The 15,325-nt window shown below is 49.0% G+C and overlaps 1 protein-coding gene across 3 annotated transcripts in view; it reads right to left on the bottom strand.

Annotated features, from left to right (window-relative positions):
• Positions 1-14,604, bottom strand: part of FNIP1 (folliculin interacting protein 1) — a 67,132-nt gene extending 52,528 nt beyond the window's left edge. For all 3 annotated transcript variants that reach the window (XM_084268491.1, XM_084268492.1, XM_084268493.1), the window contains exon 1: positions 14,515-14,604. In XM_084268491.1, coding sequence (XP_084124617.1) covers positions 14,515-14,603 — 89 coding nt within the window. In that variant the 5' untranslated portion in view covers position 14,604. The remainder of the gene's footprint in view (positions 1-14,514) is intronic.
• Between the last annotated feature and the right edge of the window lie 721 nt (positions 14,605-15,325).

The raw sequence follows: 15,325 nt of genomic DNA, 5'->3' as shown, positions 1-15,325 counted from the left end.
AGAGGATGATTGTATCAACAAGTAGAACAAATTCGTATCTGTGGAATGAAACCCCAGGCTGGCCTATCTGTACACGATGCTCATTTATACGGATATCCCATGAGCGCTAATGACAGATACTCCCCATGAATCAACAGCTATCTGACACTGCTCTGTTCATCACTTGTGGTCTGAGCATCCTCCACCACCTTCACAACTCTGATGTGATGCTTGCCTCAACCCTGCAGCCTTTCTGCACGCAGAGTGGTTACTCGCTTCCGTGACAGCTCTGTGCCTGGCTGCCTTGAGCTAACCCCTGGAGTTAACCCTCAGAACTACTAACCAGGAAGTTCACTGTGCTTCAAACTCCTGCCAGGCTCCCAACCAGCAGCAGTTAGCTACACTTTCACAGATCTGCCAGATAACATTAATGAGTATCTAGGTGGACTGGCTCTGTCCTACAGCTGCTTTTCAGGAGCGAAGACTTTACTGCCTTAGCTCCAACACATGGACCGTACATCCCTCCCTTACTGGCTCTACAAGTCAAACAGGCCCCTACTTAATTTGCAGAAGGGATGAGATCTTTATTTGCGTAGATATTGCAAGAGCCCCAAGACTACTTTGAGGAGCCCAGACTGCTCAATTCTCCAAGGCAAGAGTCATGCTGCTCAACTGTTTTCCAAATTAAGCATGCAAAGGTGACCTGAAACTATTTCAGGTAGATCTATATAGAGCAGACACTAAAGGCATTGCTTGACTTCACTTTTATGTAACTCATAAGGACATGAGGACAAATAAAAATCAGATGCTTGAACAAACAAGCTACATATCCATACAAATTCATACAATATCTGAAAAAACCCTGCCAGAATGACAGCACATCCTAGCACCTAACAAGCAAATGCACTACAACTGTGAAGTCCTAAATGCTTTGGTTACCCAAAGCAGAAGAGCACTTAAATATGCTTTTAGCTGCCAGGTAGCTAGCAGTCTCTCTGATTTTAAAGGAGCTGTTTAGCCTTTAAACCAAGCCTAACACAGTGCTCTACTGGGTTTGCAATAGTGTGCTTTGCTCACTGCCATACTGAGCTCTCTACTCTCACGGTTCATCTCTCCCCTTTGGTTTTCTAAGTCTCGCTACATGCTCACAGCCTTGGGTTTCTGGGAACAGAAGGAATGGGATATAGAGCATAGGACTGGCCACTGCCCTGAAATGATTAAACAAAATGAACTTTTTAAACACAATTTTTCATCTGGAGAGGTGTTCAGAACAGCTGAACTGGTCAAGTCGATGTGGAAGCTCCACAGGTTCTGAGCATCTGTTGAAAACAAGCCCTACGTATCCACACAGCTTTTCTTCCTGCTAGAAGTCCTGGTCTGTGATAAAGAAATTGCAGGTTCACTTCGGCATGCCCTCCCTGGATATCAACACTGAAACTCCCTCCAAACACACACCTTCCTTATCGCAGGATTGAGCTGGAACACACACTCCAGCTCTGCCTCGCAGCTCACAGAATCAACAGAAACGCTTGATAAAACCTACATTGTTCCACTGCAAGAGGCTGTACTTAATCAAGAGATAGATAGATAGATATGTAGATAGACTTCGTGTATGCTCAATAAGCCCCTTTTTGCTGGTGGTAACGAATTTGATGAGAAGGCAGTTCCAGGCACTCCCAGCCGACACAGCCTGCCAAGAGATGCGGCTGGGGCAACACCTGCCTGTTTCCTAGAGGGACTGCGCTGGGCTTGCAGCAGAACCAGCCATCTCCCATCCAACTCCCAGCAGCTCAGCATCAGCTCTTGCACCTTCTGTAGCTCACGTACCACTGTCTAACATGAACACCCCCCACACACACACGTTTACTACTTCCTCCTCTGCAGTGGCAGACTCAGCTTTTTTCTCATTCAGAACTATTTCCTTGCCTCTTTTTTCACCCTATTCAGTCTGTCCACAGGAGCATCTGTAAGACGCAGGAACCCCAAGAAGCCTGGCACTGTAGGCATCCTGCTGTGAATCCATAACAACACCACATGAAGCTATTTATTCTGCAGCATCAACAGGAAAGAAGGGCTCATGTGCTGGACAGCAGTAGCTGTCAATGCCACCAGGACAGTTTGGACTGGGTTGTTTGGCTGGGTTGGGTTTTTTTTCTGAAAGGAGCACAGTAATCACTCAGTTGGCCATTTGTTTCCCTTTCCCCTTCTCATACTAGCCCATGTCATTTCAAGTGACATACCAGTAACCCCAAACAGGATGCACCCTACTGCTTGTGGCAGGAGGAGGAGGGGACCGTACAGCACCCAGGGGAAATTTTCAGGAAGGAGTAGGAACGCTGCAGGTCTCAGGATAAAACTAAGAGGAGAAGAGAAAGATGGAAGGGAAAGTAAGCTGTGCTCCAAGTCTTTTCTTCCTCTCTCCCTGTGCATGTTTAAGTGTAAATATTCGTGCAGAGCAGCAGACAACAGGGGCAGTGATGAAGAGGGAGGGCACCAGGAGGCTCAGAGAACACCAAGCACAAAGAATCCCATAAAATGTATGCACCAAATCACATCAGCACCATCCAACTGCTTCCAACTACACTTGCACATCTATCTTCCTGAACACAGAGCCACTCTTAACGTGCTACCAATTTACACTCATTACACTCACTTCATAACCAGCCTTTCCAGCCTGACTTAATTTTTGTACTTCGCAGCTGTCGTTGTTCATGTTATACCTTCCAAATATAAGCCCACTGCACCCCTCTGCTTCACTGCTGCTATGCAGAAGGTGGAGCCAGACCACCTACCAGCTCCAGCCCCTTCTCTCCATTAAGACACAGAAGTGGTGGTCTCCAGCCGCTCCCAGCCCCGTGATAGCAGGGAACAGGCTCTGTTTGTGAGCAAGAAAAAAGGGAAAGAAAATAAAGACCATAGCTTTCAAAAGCTGCTTCATCTCTTCTGTTGCTCATATCTTACTTATGCCTATACAGCACCTAGTACCCCTCTAAATCCTAAACCAAAAGTCTTAGAACTGTGGTGATCATTTTGTTTTCCTCTTTTCTCTATCCATAAAGAACAATAACCACGAGAAAGTATTACTTTATCTTGCATGTTTTTCTTCTGAAGTGTCCATCTGGACTAATGTCATCTCACAAGTGCAATTTAGCTATTTGTCCTGCTGGATACTAACAAAAAAGACCAGCCTTTAAACAAATGCACACCAAATCCAGGTGGGAAAAAGATAAAAACCCATTAAAAAAAATAAAAATCTAACACCCAGCATCTTATTGCCTGACCCCAACATAAGAAAGTCTCACACAACACACCAACAGAAGCTGGTTAGCAGCTCTGAGCATTCTTGAATTGAAAAAGATTAATCTGATGACAGATTTTAAAAGGCACACTTCCAGATCAACCAGAATAATTAATTTGAAGATGACAGCACATAAAATAGCAGGAAAAAAACACTAAAATATAAACAAAGTAAATCAATCTGTAAAGCAGTAAGAAAAGTTTGATAACATTTCTGTTTATGTACAGATCTAATTCTGTTACAGTTTCCTAAGAATTTAAGTTGCTTTGATTTTTTTATAATTTCACAGTTTTTAATTATGTCTATTTTGGAAAAAAACAGGTCACAAGTTCACGATTAGCATCTCTTGTAGGACTAGAAAACACACGTAGTTAAGAAACCAACATGCTCATTTTCACAGCTTCTTGGCTCTCCATGCTGTCAGTAGAACAATTTCCTTTTCTACTAAGTAAGTAGAGTAATTTCCAGTAACTCACAGCAGCTGAAATATGCTTAAGTACTAAAAAAAAAAAAAAGCACAACCACCTTTTTCTGTCTGACTCTTTAAGCTGTATGTCAGAGTTTGGGCTGCCTTCAAACAGAAACACGGTTAGCACTACTAAGCCCCAATTCACTGGCCTAACCTTTCAGGCATTCCTTTCACTCAGCTCAGGGGGCAATACTGTTATTTTTTTCCTGTAGGAACAAGAAAATTCTGGCAGGCTTTTTCCTTACCAGCTTCTCAGATGTTCAGATAACGTCAGTCAACTAGAACAGTTTCTGAGAAGGGGAGTGTGCTCCCCCCTGTTTTGCAGCCTCTGTTCTCCACACACACAACCACAGGCAGCTCATCACCTGCACCTACTTCTCATTAACACCTGAACCAATGCTGTTTTCTACCAATTTCTGGCATGCAAAGGAGTAAACAAACCATTCAGCCATCTCAACGAGAGCATCTTCTAGTTCCCTCTTGGAGCTGGGGGAGGCAGAAATCCCAACAAGACTCATTCTTGTCTGACAGCTTGTTCCTCGGGTAACTGCTCATGCATGCTTCCTTCTGACTTACCCTCCCTTCACGCTGGACCCCCAAACATGACCAATGAAGCACAGAGTCCACGCTCTTTGGAGGGCTGATTTTCCTAGGCATAAAGCTGAGCAATGAACACACGTGAGGCAAGAGAAACAGGGGTCTGTAGCAGTGTTTACTTTAGTACTAGCTAGAGAAGAGAATAATTCAGCAGAGATTTTGATATTCTGGTATTCACAGCGGCACGGGACTGGCCTTTCTTGTGGTCACACTACAGCTGTTCCCTGAGCAGCCTATGAAACCACATGTCTACTGTCTTCTTCCAGTATGGCCGTGCTCTGGCTGTCCCCACATCTCTGATGATGCGCCCACTGGAAAGAGCGACACAAGGAGGTGTAGCCCAGAGCTTCACGGGTACTAAAGGGCAGGAGGCACCCAACAGCACATGCAGGATTTTGCAGTGAAGTTACAGAAACTCAGCTCACTCAGACTTCAGTCCTCACAGTCTCCACCACACACGACTGAAGTCAACCAAAAGGTTCAGAAATTACTAAGAGGAGAGCGTGAGACCAGCGCTGTGTGAGCCACCATCTCCATAGGTGCTGAGGGTAAAAACAAAAACAGAGAAAGCATAGAGCAAAGCCACCACATCAGCAGGCAACGCTCAGCCAGCCAACGGACCTTCTCTCTCCTCAAGTGGAAAACGACACAGGAACTGGGATGAAGATACTGCTCTGGCTTCAACAGGCACAGTGCCAGGACCTAAAGTCAGGGTTGAACTGAGCTCAAGGCTTCTTCATTTATCAACTAAAACAGATGGCAGAGAACAGTAATTTGGCTCCTGTCTCTTTCCAGTTATATCTCACACGAACTGAAATGGTAGAGGGTTTGTGGTGCTATTACGAGCTTTATGTTTTGTTGACATTTTGGCTGGAGCAAAGGAAAGACATTTGAAGACGCTGCTAGTGAGGCACGTGCAGATCTGGAGGAGTGTCAAATGCCACGAACGCACAGGGCATGAGCAGGACCTGCATTAATGGAAATACAATTGTTCCTGTGATGCATTTTACCTATTTTAGGCCAAATTCACTGTTGATGATGTTGTGGAAACATCCTGGAGGGACAGAGCATGATCGGTGGTGTGTGATCATCGCCACGCTTCAAGATCACTGCCTTCAGCGAAGGCTACAACCGAGCCTGGAGAATCACTGGGCTGAACTCAACACAGGGTGTGTACAACCGAGCCTCTGGTTACCAAGTGACACTGGCATCACCACAAAGTGTCCCCACATGGACAAAACTGGAGTCCCACAAAGCCATAGCTTCAAAGTTAGGTAAAAGACACAAAAGCCAGAGGACACCCAGATTATCTCCACAAAAGCATCAGGCAAGACTGTTTAAAACAAAGAGCTTTCATGTGCAGCCAAACCACTGAAGTCCAGAAGTTAAATCACTTGGTAAGGGCTAGGAAACACTCTGTACTCCTGGTTGCATGCTACACACACCCCATCAATATTCTGTGTGCTGTCTGTGTAGTATTTTGTGCTGCAATTCACATGTTTGAACAAGTTTCCCCGTGGTGTATTGTACCCCGAATAATACTATCTGCAGAAGCTATCGGTGTCAGAGAAGAAAAAGGTGGCACTTCTTACGCAAATGTGCAGAATTACCTTAATTAAAAGCTTGGGTTGAGCACCAAGCCACAGCGCAACACATTGTTGCAAAAATAAATAAATCCTTTCTGATACAAAGGCTGCATAATTACCGTTCACACTTCTGTGGAGCAGAGCACATTTGGGCATGTATTTTTAGAAAGAAGTGATTAATCCTGCAGAGAGAAATGCCCCTTTCGGCTGTGACTGTTACGGTCACATTCCTCAGGCACAGAAGCAGCACGTGTGTATTTTGTGCAAATGAGGTTTTCCAGAGGAGTATTTCCCATACATGAATTCTGTTACTACTCAGAGGGAGGTGGAGTAGCTGGCACATTAGCAAGTTATTTACAGATGACTAAAATTACTTCCTGTTTTTAATGGGCATAACTTCTCTTCCCTCCAGCAGATATTTTATAGAATAAAGTTCTCTATCTATACCACAAACTCCAATTTGTCCTTGGAGACAAATTTTGCTCCCAGCCGAGTTTGGAAGCCCAGCACAATCATGCTGTGGATTCGCTGGTGCAACTGAGCTCTGCATTTTTCCTGACGTTACTCACCAACATGTGATCGTGCAGACATTCTCCTCCAGATGTAGCAACAGGAGGGAACGCGGCCTCTGAGCATGAAACCACCATGTGCGTTACTTTCCACTCATAAAACACGCTTCTGAAGTGGTCACCTCCAGCGTTCGGCCAAAATTACAACACAAGTTCCAGGCTCCAAGTCACACTGGACCAGTTTATTCCAGAACAGAAGCCTGAATCCATCCAAGCTGTCACCATGAGCATACAGTAACTCAGACACACAAAGGATAAAGCTCTGAGAACACTTCAAGGACAGTCCATCAGTCAACCAGAGGAGCTGAACATCCCAGGAGAGCGAGGTTTACAACATGTGACTGAAGGTGTGTTTATATGTCTCAAAAACACCAATGGTGGAATTGTTTCAGAAAAGAAGGGAGACCTCAGAGGAGACCAACCCGCACGTACAGCCTGTGCTCTTTCTTGGCACATCTATGGTTCCATGAGAAGGAGGGGAAGAAACAATACCCTTAAGCTTCCAGAAACACCTTCTTACAACCCTTCCCAGCATAACCAAAGTGTAAAGAAGCATTTTTACTCTAGGACACCTGTGGACACGTTTTCAAACACAGAGAAACCGTGGCAAGAAGTCAGTACACTCTTTCTCCCACCGTGGAGATGACAGGCCAGCTCACTGTGTCTCCACAGAACAAGCAGAGAAGCAGGATCTGTCTCAGCTCTGTTGCGTCAAACCCACAGGGGAGAGGACAGCAGACATCCATGCCTCCCAGAGGGAAAACTACCACACTCACTTGTCTGGCTTGTACTGTTGGAAAACCAGGAAAATCTCAGGGTAAAATCAGATTCAACTGAGCAGCTGGTAAGATCCAAACCAGACCCACAGCCCAAAGGCCTGACCAGCAGAGATCCCAGTGGTAAAAAAGCACAACATGATTCACTCATTACAGCCGCTCCTCTAAAAGGTCTCTACGTTAGAGGAAGGAGTTGAAAAGCTGGAAGGGGAACTAAGAACACGACTGCTCCAAGAGCAGCTTCACGAGGCAGGAGACCACAGGCCATCCTCAGACAAGCTGTGCCATCCCAGGGGGAGGAAGCTGAACACACACAGACAGCACCAACCTCGTGATGCCCACTACTAGCAGCATGACCTCGTGATGTCAGCTTCCCAACTCAGCACAAGATCCCAGCCACCCTGGGAGATGCCAGTGTGAAAGGCAGTAAGGGTGAACCTTAACCAGGGTGGTAGCTCTTTTTTACCTTTAGTCCTTTGGAAAAATAATAGATGGAAAACCAAGCAGAGGGTTTTTCTGCTCCGCTCCCCGTGTTCCCTGTTCCACAGGCAGTGGGAAGAACCTGAAGTGAAGCCCTAACCTGAGGGCCAGGCAGAGTGTGCTCCCACCAGGGCAGAGGAGAATTTTCCAAGGAAAATTGTAAGGTGGCCAAGAAAAATTGTCAGGTGGGCACAAGCACCCCAGCCATTTTCATAGTACTTGGTCATTCTCTGCACTCACATGCACCAAACATGACAGGGGTACTGATCCAAGTTAATTCCTTTTGATCTGACCACAGTAACCATCACTGGCTGGACCACCAACCCTCTGATGTGCAGCTCCTTCCAGCACTGCACAGACACAGGTTGCAGCACTTAGTCAAAGCCAGCATATCATTTTCAAGGACACAATGGATCTTTCAGCAGCAACACATGCTCACCTGGAGAAGCACTTGGAGACCTACAGAGTGGTATCAAGGAGGGCTTGGAGAACAGCCCCTTCAGCAGAAATTGTCCAAACTCTCTCCGTGCTCCAGAGGTGCTTACTGGAACCTATTAATTTGTATGCCTCTGCTTCCAAGATGAAAGTTGGCTTAAAGCACTAGAAGGTACATAAAAGCTCAGATGACAGGAAACACAAAACAGAATTTGGCAAAAAGCAGCACTTTAGGAAACAGCAATATATTTCAAAGCACAGGCCAAAGTCATCATAGCAATAGAGAAAACCATGCATAAATCAAAGTGAAATATTTATTAAAGCTTGCTACACTCAAGCTAATGAATACAACCAAAAAGCCAAAAACTCTTCCAGAGATACAGGAGATGGATTTTTTAATAAAAAAACAACTGAAGGGATGTTAAAAGGGCAGAAACAAACTTAATAAAAATCACAAGAACATTTGTGATGTTTAAGGATTTGAATAGTTTAAGAATTATGAGACAAAAGCTTTTTCAATTAACCAGATAACTGGAAACGATGAAAAGCTGGAGCCCTTGTAAAATGATGTCCAGCTAAAGCTCTTTGTGAGGACAGACGATGAGGTGGTGAAATCCCAGGAGTTTTACAACTACTGGTGAAAGACGTGCAGAACACCACCCATGAACAACTACCAGAACACACTATGTCATTAGGAGCAGGTTTTGGTGAGCCTGGCTGGATGCACTGACACTATCAGTGAGGAACACCTTTACAAAGCCCCGTGCGGCGCTGCTGGGATAACGAATTTGCCAGCTGCACTGCTCACAAGCCGGGTAAGAAGAGGTCTGTTTCCCCGGGCTCAGGCGGGCTGTACACAAAGCTACCTGCTTTGACTGGGTGGGGTGGGATACCCTGTGTGCTGTGGAAGGTGAATTCAGTACGGATTTTGGCAGAGGGTTTATCAGTTTGGCTGTTTGATGATACTACGGTGTCCAGGCACCACTGGCTCTGAACTCCTTCGGCATCTCACCTTAAAAATGGAAGGCAGCGTGGCAATCTGTGTGGTCTGAGCACAGGAGGAGCAAACACAAAGCAGCCCCTGGAACACCACCTCCTCATCTACGTCACCAGCACTAGTCACCTTCAAAAATAGTGTGAAAACTTACCAAGAAGTTTTGTGGGTAAAATTTCGACTGGAAAAATCGATGTAAAGACAACTTTCATGTTCCTCCTTCACCTTACAGTAAGAAGTCCCCAGCTACATGTCATTAGGTGTCTCAGAGTCATTTCACAGTTTATTTCAAGAAATTAGCTCCTGGTTCAAGCAGCAATTACGCTTGGTAAGAATGCATATCCCATTTGTACTGCACAAGAACAGCAGGTCTGCGGAGGGACTGGCTCGTGAAGCATCTTTGCATCGTGCCACCCAATTCTGACTGGAGGTTTATTGCAATTCCCTTGATGAATCCCACTGCCAAAAGCTATGTGAAAGGAACCAAATCTCAGGATACCATTTAAAGTCACACAGAGAACACAAAGGGGGATACCTGCCTAGGCAGAGTTCAGGAAATCCTTCTTTGCAGCCAGCCTTAGGCCGGGTGTATCTCAGGAACCTGGCAAGCTGTGCTCCCAACAGGGAGGCAGCAGCACATGTTACAGAAAGCACACTTCCAGGGTGACCAAAAACACCCTTCTCCATAAATAAAGAAAAGAACGTTTTAAGTTAGTTATCCCTGTGCCTCAAAAGCACCCAGATAACCAAAGCAAAGCCCCGAAGGAAGAATGTGCCCAAAGATACTGCTGTAAGGCTCAACCCTGGAAGGGGTTCTTTCAAGCTTTAACAATTATCACACAGCTGTACCTCTACAGCAGGTGCTTTAACTAGATCAAAACAGTCTGCAAAGATCGGTGGAATGCCCCGCAGGGGGAGATGGTTCTTTAGAGCTCCCCAGATTAGAACAACAACCGAAAAAAAGGAGACACACTGAAACTTTTATTGAGCTCTAGTCTAAGAAGAACTCCTAATTAATATTGCCTCTATCCTCCAGCTAGGTGGGAAGGATGTCTAGAGATACAAGGGAATGAGTATTTGAACTTTGTACACAAGATGGAAAAACCCAGGACGTTTCCCTCCTCCATACAACCCCCAAATGTGCCAGTCCCATCGTTCAGCATCACGGGACCATCCCTCTCCCCCCACAGTAGGTGAACCGTGCTCCAAGCCCAGTTATTACCTCAACAGACACACTCTCCTGCAAAAACACCACTGCAGTCCTTACAGCTGTATTTACCCTTGGCAAGGCTGCCCACACAGCTCAACAACAAAGACAGAAAGCCTGCGACCTCTCAGCCATTTACCGAGCTTTGGGCTCATGCTAGTGAGCCAGCTTTGAAGAAGAGAAAGCTGGTTAGAGGTTTAGCAGCTCCCTCTTCCCCAAAGCCCTGAAGCAGACCCCTGCAAAGCCAGAAAGAGTAGCTGAAATCAGGATCTGTGGCAGTCCATAAGGTAAAGGTGCAGTAGTGTACTTTGCATGCCCCTGTAATATTTAGCAGCAACGTCTGGGTGCCTCTGCTTAGTTTAACCAAGTTTTTCTACAATTCTTCCATTTTATTGGGGAAACTGATAAGAGAATTGTGGAAGAGAGTTAATTAAGGTGCTATTTAAAGGTGTATACACATTTTAGACACGTGCCACACACACTTCTGTGAACAGCTTTATGTACTTCAGAACCAAAGTATTCTTTTTGTAACAACACACCCCAAACCTCGTCTTCCTACTAACTGCAAGAGCCCAACCCTGGGCTGAGCTCTCCTGTCACCAGCAGCCACCAGTGCCAGATGCTACAATACGGCCAAGAGCTCCTATTTATAGTAAAAGTTACCCGCAGGGAAAATCCACTCACGTGAGCAGCATTTGCAGCAGGAGCCTACTCTACACCTTGGAACTTAGATTCGTCTCCTCTCTGGAAGACTTGCAGGTGCTTCTGTGGTTCTTGTAAACAGATTTTACTGCTGAAGGTCTGAATATTCTTCACCATGTGAATATCAAGCTGTACTGAGAGATCTCAGTCTCAGGGCCAAGCCTGCCAATTGCCCTGGTTAAACTGAAGAGCAACAATACTAACAAGTAGGGGATCTCCTGTGACTTCCTAAGGCTTCTTCTGTAAAAGAAACTGCTAATATATATATATATAATGTATATTAGCTATATATAATTTATATATTAGCTATATTATATATATTAGCTATATATATAGAGAGAGCATGCTATATATTACATATACACACATATACATGACAGACTGGTACTTTACATCATTAGAACCATTAACCTGTCCAGCACCTAGTTCTGAAGTTTTTTACAGTTTGGCAAGACCCAGGCTCAAAATTTCACACACTCACAGCACAGAAAGAGATTCTGGGCAGGAAAAAAACAACACAAAAAAACCAAACAACTAAACAAAATACATTTTCCCTGAGAAGTATTAATTTTCTGACACACTGTAAGCTTGGGTTAAATAGAATTTATGCCCTGGTAAATTTTAGCAATAAGCCTGATGGAAATGCAAAACATATTCACGGTCAGAAAAAGAACAAGCATCAAAATCATCCTTAAATGTTCTGCCATACTGATGTCACTGCCAGAATAACTGGGCTTTTATCTATAAATACATATTATTCACAGAATCTATTAAAATAATTTATGTATTTTTTTATGGTTGCTCTACACAGCCTCCTCAGAAAGAGGACCAAGCTTTCAAAGCTAAAAGTCAGAAATAACAGGGCTCAGAATATTTGGAAAGTGTTCTGTTCTTTAGAACATAAACAGATAATCATACATCAATCCATAAACACAACCCTGCCCCACTGGAACTGTTGCCTTCAGGTTTACTGGAACCAGGAACAGCCTAAAAACGCTGAGTGCTTGTTTCCAGTCTCTGAAGACCCAAATGCAATAAACAAACATCTTTATTGTGTGTATTATCCAAAAGTTTCACTGGTAACTGACCATACATAGTGAGGATTAACTAAGGGCTTATCCCCAGTTGGAAAATGAGAGTAGCCATTAGGAGAGCCACGTGTTATTTTTTGAAGACTAATACAGATGCCCTCTAGGCATGTTGCCTAAGCAAGAGCCAGGTCTCCCATCCCCCAAAGCCTCAGTCAGAAGAGCTGTCAGCCTCCTCCTGACATCTGTGGGTCTGCCAAAGAAAAAAAAACCCAAAAGGCTGCAAATTCACTCCTTACCAGCTGACAGTTCACATCACAAAGCGAAACAGCACTACATAAACGGAGAAGGGTAAGAGCAGACAGCATGAGGTTTCTTTTTCAAGCTTTGCATCCAGCTTGTCACAGAGAGATGCAGGTGAAGAGAGGAGACCCTGCCAGTACTCCCTCTCACTCCTCTCAACACAGCCGTGATCCTCAAGTTTCTACCACAGGGTCTGCACCGCAGCTGTTGAATTAACCATCAGCCTGCTATACAAATCCATCACTAACAGATGTCTTAAAGGGTGGGGGGGAAAGGGCAACACAACAATACAGAGCAGCCCCAGCACCCCTTCCCCACCATGAGGTCTGAGCCCAGTATTAAGCCAACTTCAAAAATGACATGGACATCATTAAAACACTTTGTCTTCTGAAGATCATTACAGAGGGGATCCACCTTCACAGTAAACCAGCTTCACCAAGGCGTGCGAATGGCTATGCTCAGTGTCTCCAAAGGATACGTGCTAGCAGCTGAAGCACCAGACTTCAGGTAGCAGTCAGGAGCGTGTCCCAACTCAGTCAGGACACAGAAAGACTAGTCTATGAAACTGTGACGCTTCAACTGCTCCAGGTACACTATTAAACACCGAAACCTGCAAACTGCATCACTGCAGCTGGAAGGAATATCCCACCTGTACAGTGCAACCCACCAGCCAGAGATGCGCCCTGACAGAGCCACCCAAGGGCCGATCATTTGTAAGCAATACCTTTCGAGGCAGCGGGTGGGAGGAGAGTTTTCCCGCACTGTTAGAAGTGCTTCAACAAGTGTGCTGCTCTGGCTGAGGAAGCAGGCTGCGTGTGCATCCCAGGCACAGGCTCGGAGAGCTTTAAATTGATTTTGCAGGTTACCTCCTCACGCCGCCAGCCAGGACCAGGGCTGCATCGCCTCTCCACTGTAATCATTATCTGCCCATGGAACAACGCCTGTTTTACAGCCACAAAACCTACCTGCTTCCAAGCCAACCAACCCCCCGGGAGGCCCTGGGTAGTTTCTAGGCCCCGGTGCAGAAGCAGCAAGCGGTGCCTCTCCCACAAACCCAGGCAGAGCCGCCACCGAAGCCTCGCCGAGGGGTTTCGTGAGGCCGCAGCCCCCGGCCCAGCTCAAGGGTTTCGTGAGGCGGCAGCCCCCCGCCCAGCCGAGGGGTTTCGTGAGGCGGCAGCCCCCCGCCCAGCCGAGGGGTTTCGTGAGGCGGCAGCCCCCCGCCCAGCTCTGGGGTTTCGTGAGGCGGCAGCCCCCGGCCCCGCTGCCTTTCCTGCCTCCCCGCATCGTGCTCGGCCCCCCTCGGCGGATCCGGTCTCGCTGCGGTTGCAGCAGGGCAGATTTCACGAGAAACCCTGCGCGCACCTCTCTCGGCAGCGCCCAAAACTTCGCGTTTTTCTCTCCCCCTTCCTCCACGTTTCCGAGGTCGCTGCCCGGGGATGGCAACCCGCCTGCCCGCCTCAGGCGGAATGGCGCCTTCCCCTCCTCTACCCCCCCTCACGCCCCAGCCGGCAGCATCCCCAGAGGGAGCTGCGGGGGACCGGGGGCCCCACACCCGCCCCAGCGGCGGCCGCCCCTGAGCGCGACCGGGAGAAACGTACGGAAAGGCGGCGACGGGCCGACCTGGGGCTGAGCCCCGCTCGGCTGCGGGCTGCCTGGGCCGAGGCGGGGGGGCCGCGGTGTGAGGGGCCGCCTTGAGGGGAGGCAGCCCGGGGAAGGGAGGAGGGGGAGGCACGACCCAGCTCTGAGGAGACGCGGCCCCAGGCGGCGGAGGCAGCAGTGAGGGGAGGCAGCCCCGACGTGGCGGCCGCGGGGGGCTCCCGCCCAGCGCCTGCCTGAGGGGCCCGGGCCGGGGCATCTCGGCGGCCCCGCGGCAGGGCGGGGGCACGGAGCCTGGGACCAGCGGTACGAGCGCGGCTGAGGAGAGCCGGGGAGCCGCGCCGAGCGGCCCCGCCGCAGCGCGGGCAGCCGCCGAGCGGGACGGGGGCTGCGTGGGAAGGGGCCGCAGCCCGCCCTCCCGCGGGGCAGGGCGCAGGGCAGCTCGGCGCAGAAGTTCAGGCGAGGGGAGGAGAAGGGCGGCCCCGTCCCGGTTACCTGAAGACACAGTCGTCCCTGGCGTCCCTGGCCGGAGATATCAGCCCGTGCTTCTTGTTGAAGAGCTTCTGGAACAGGGTGGGCGGCATCTTGGGGCGCCGCCGCTACCCCCTGCCGCTGCCCCCCGCCGCCGAGGCGCCGGGCTCCGCGCAGCGCCGTCCCCTCGCCGCGGCTAGTTCCGCCCGCCCGGCTCCATTCGGTGTCACAGTCATATGACAGGCGTGAGTCACCCGCGCTGCCAGAGGGGAGGGCGGCCGGGCGGGGCGGGGCGCCGCGCGGGGCCCGGGTTGGCTGCAGCGGCTGCCCCACGTGGGGAGCGGCGCGGGGGCGGCGCGGCCGGAGCCCCCCCCGGGGAAGCGCCGAGCGGCCCCGGGACCGCGGCCGCGTTCGGCCGGGGAGCGCCGGCCCGGTCCGCTCCGGCCCCGCTCCATGGGCCGTTCCCGGCGGGGTGGGGGGGCGGGACGCGCCTGCTCCCCGCGGCGCCCGGCCCGCCGCGGTGTTTCCCCGGGGACCCGGGCGGGGAGAGCGCGGCGCGGGGCTGTTTCCCTGCCGCCGCGGGCAGTCGAAGGCCGAAGCGGTAGAAAGGCGAAGACAGGTCAAGACCCGGGCATGGAATCCTCCTTGCCCCGCCCTCCGAGGGCTACCCGCGCAGGGAGCATTAGAGCCAAGGCCCCCCCTCTTACCCCCAGCCCAGACATCCAGCCCCTGCCGCTTCTCTTCCTCCCGGGCACGGGGAAGCGATTCCCCCGCGGAGGAACAGATTGGGAAGGTGGGACACAGGGATCTGCATGCAGAGACAGCCATCGTTAAA

This window comes from Gallinula chloropus (genome assembly GCF_964237585.1).
Source record: "Gallinula chloropus genome assembly, chromosome: 10".
Taxonomy (NCBI): Eukaryota; Metazoa; Chordata; class Aves; order Gruiformes; family Rallidae; genus Gallinula; species Gallinula chloropus.
Note: the sequence above shows the minus strand (reverse complement) of the source record. Positions and strands in the feature narration are given on the sequence as shown.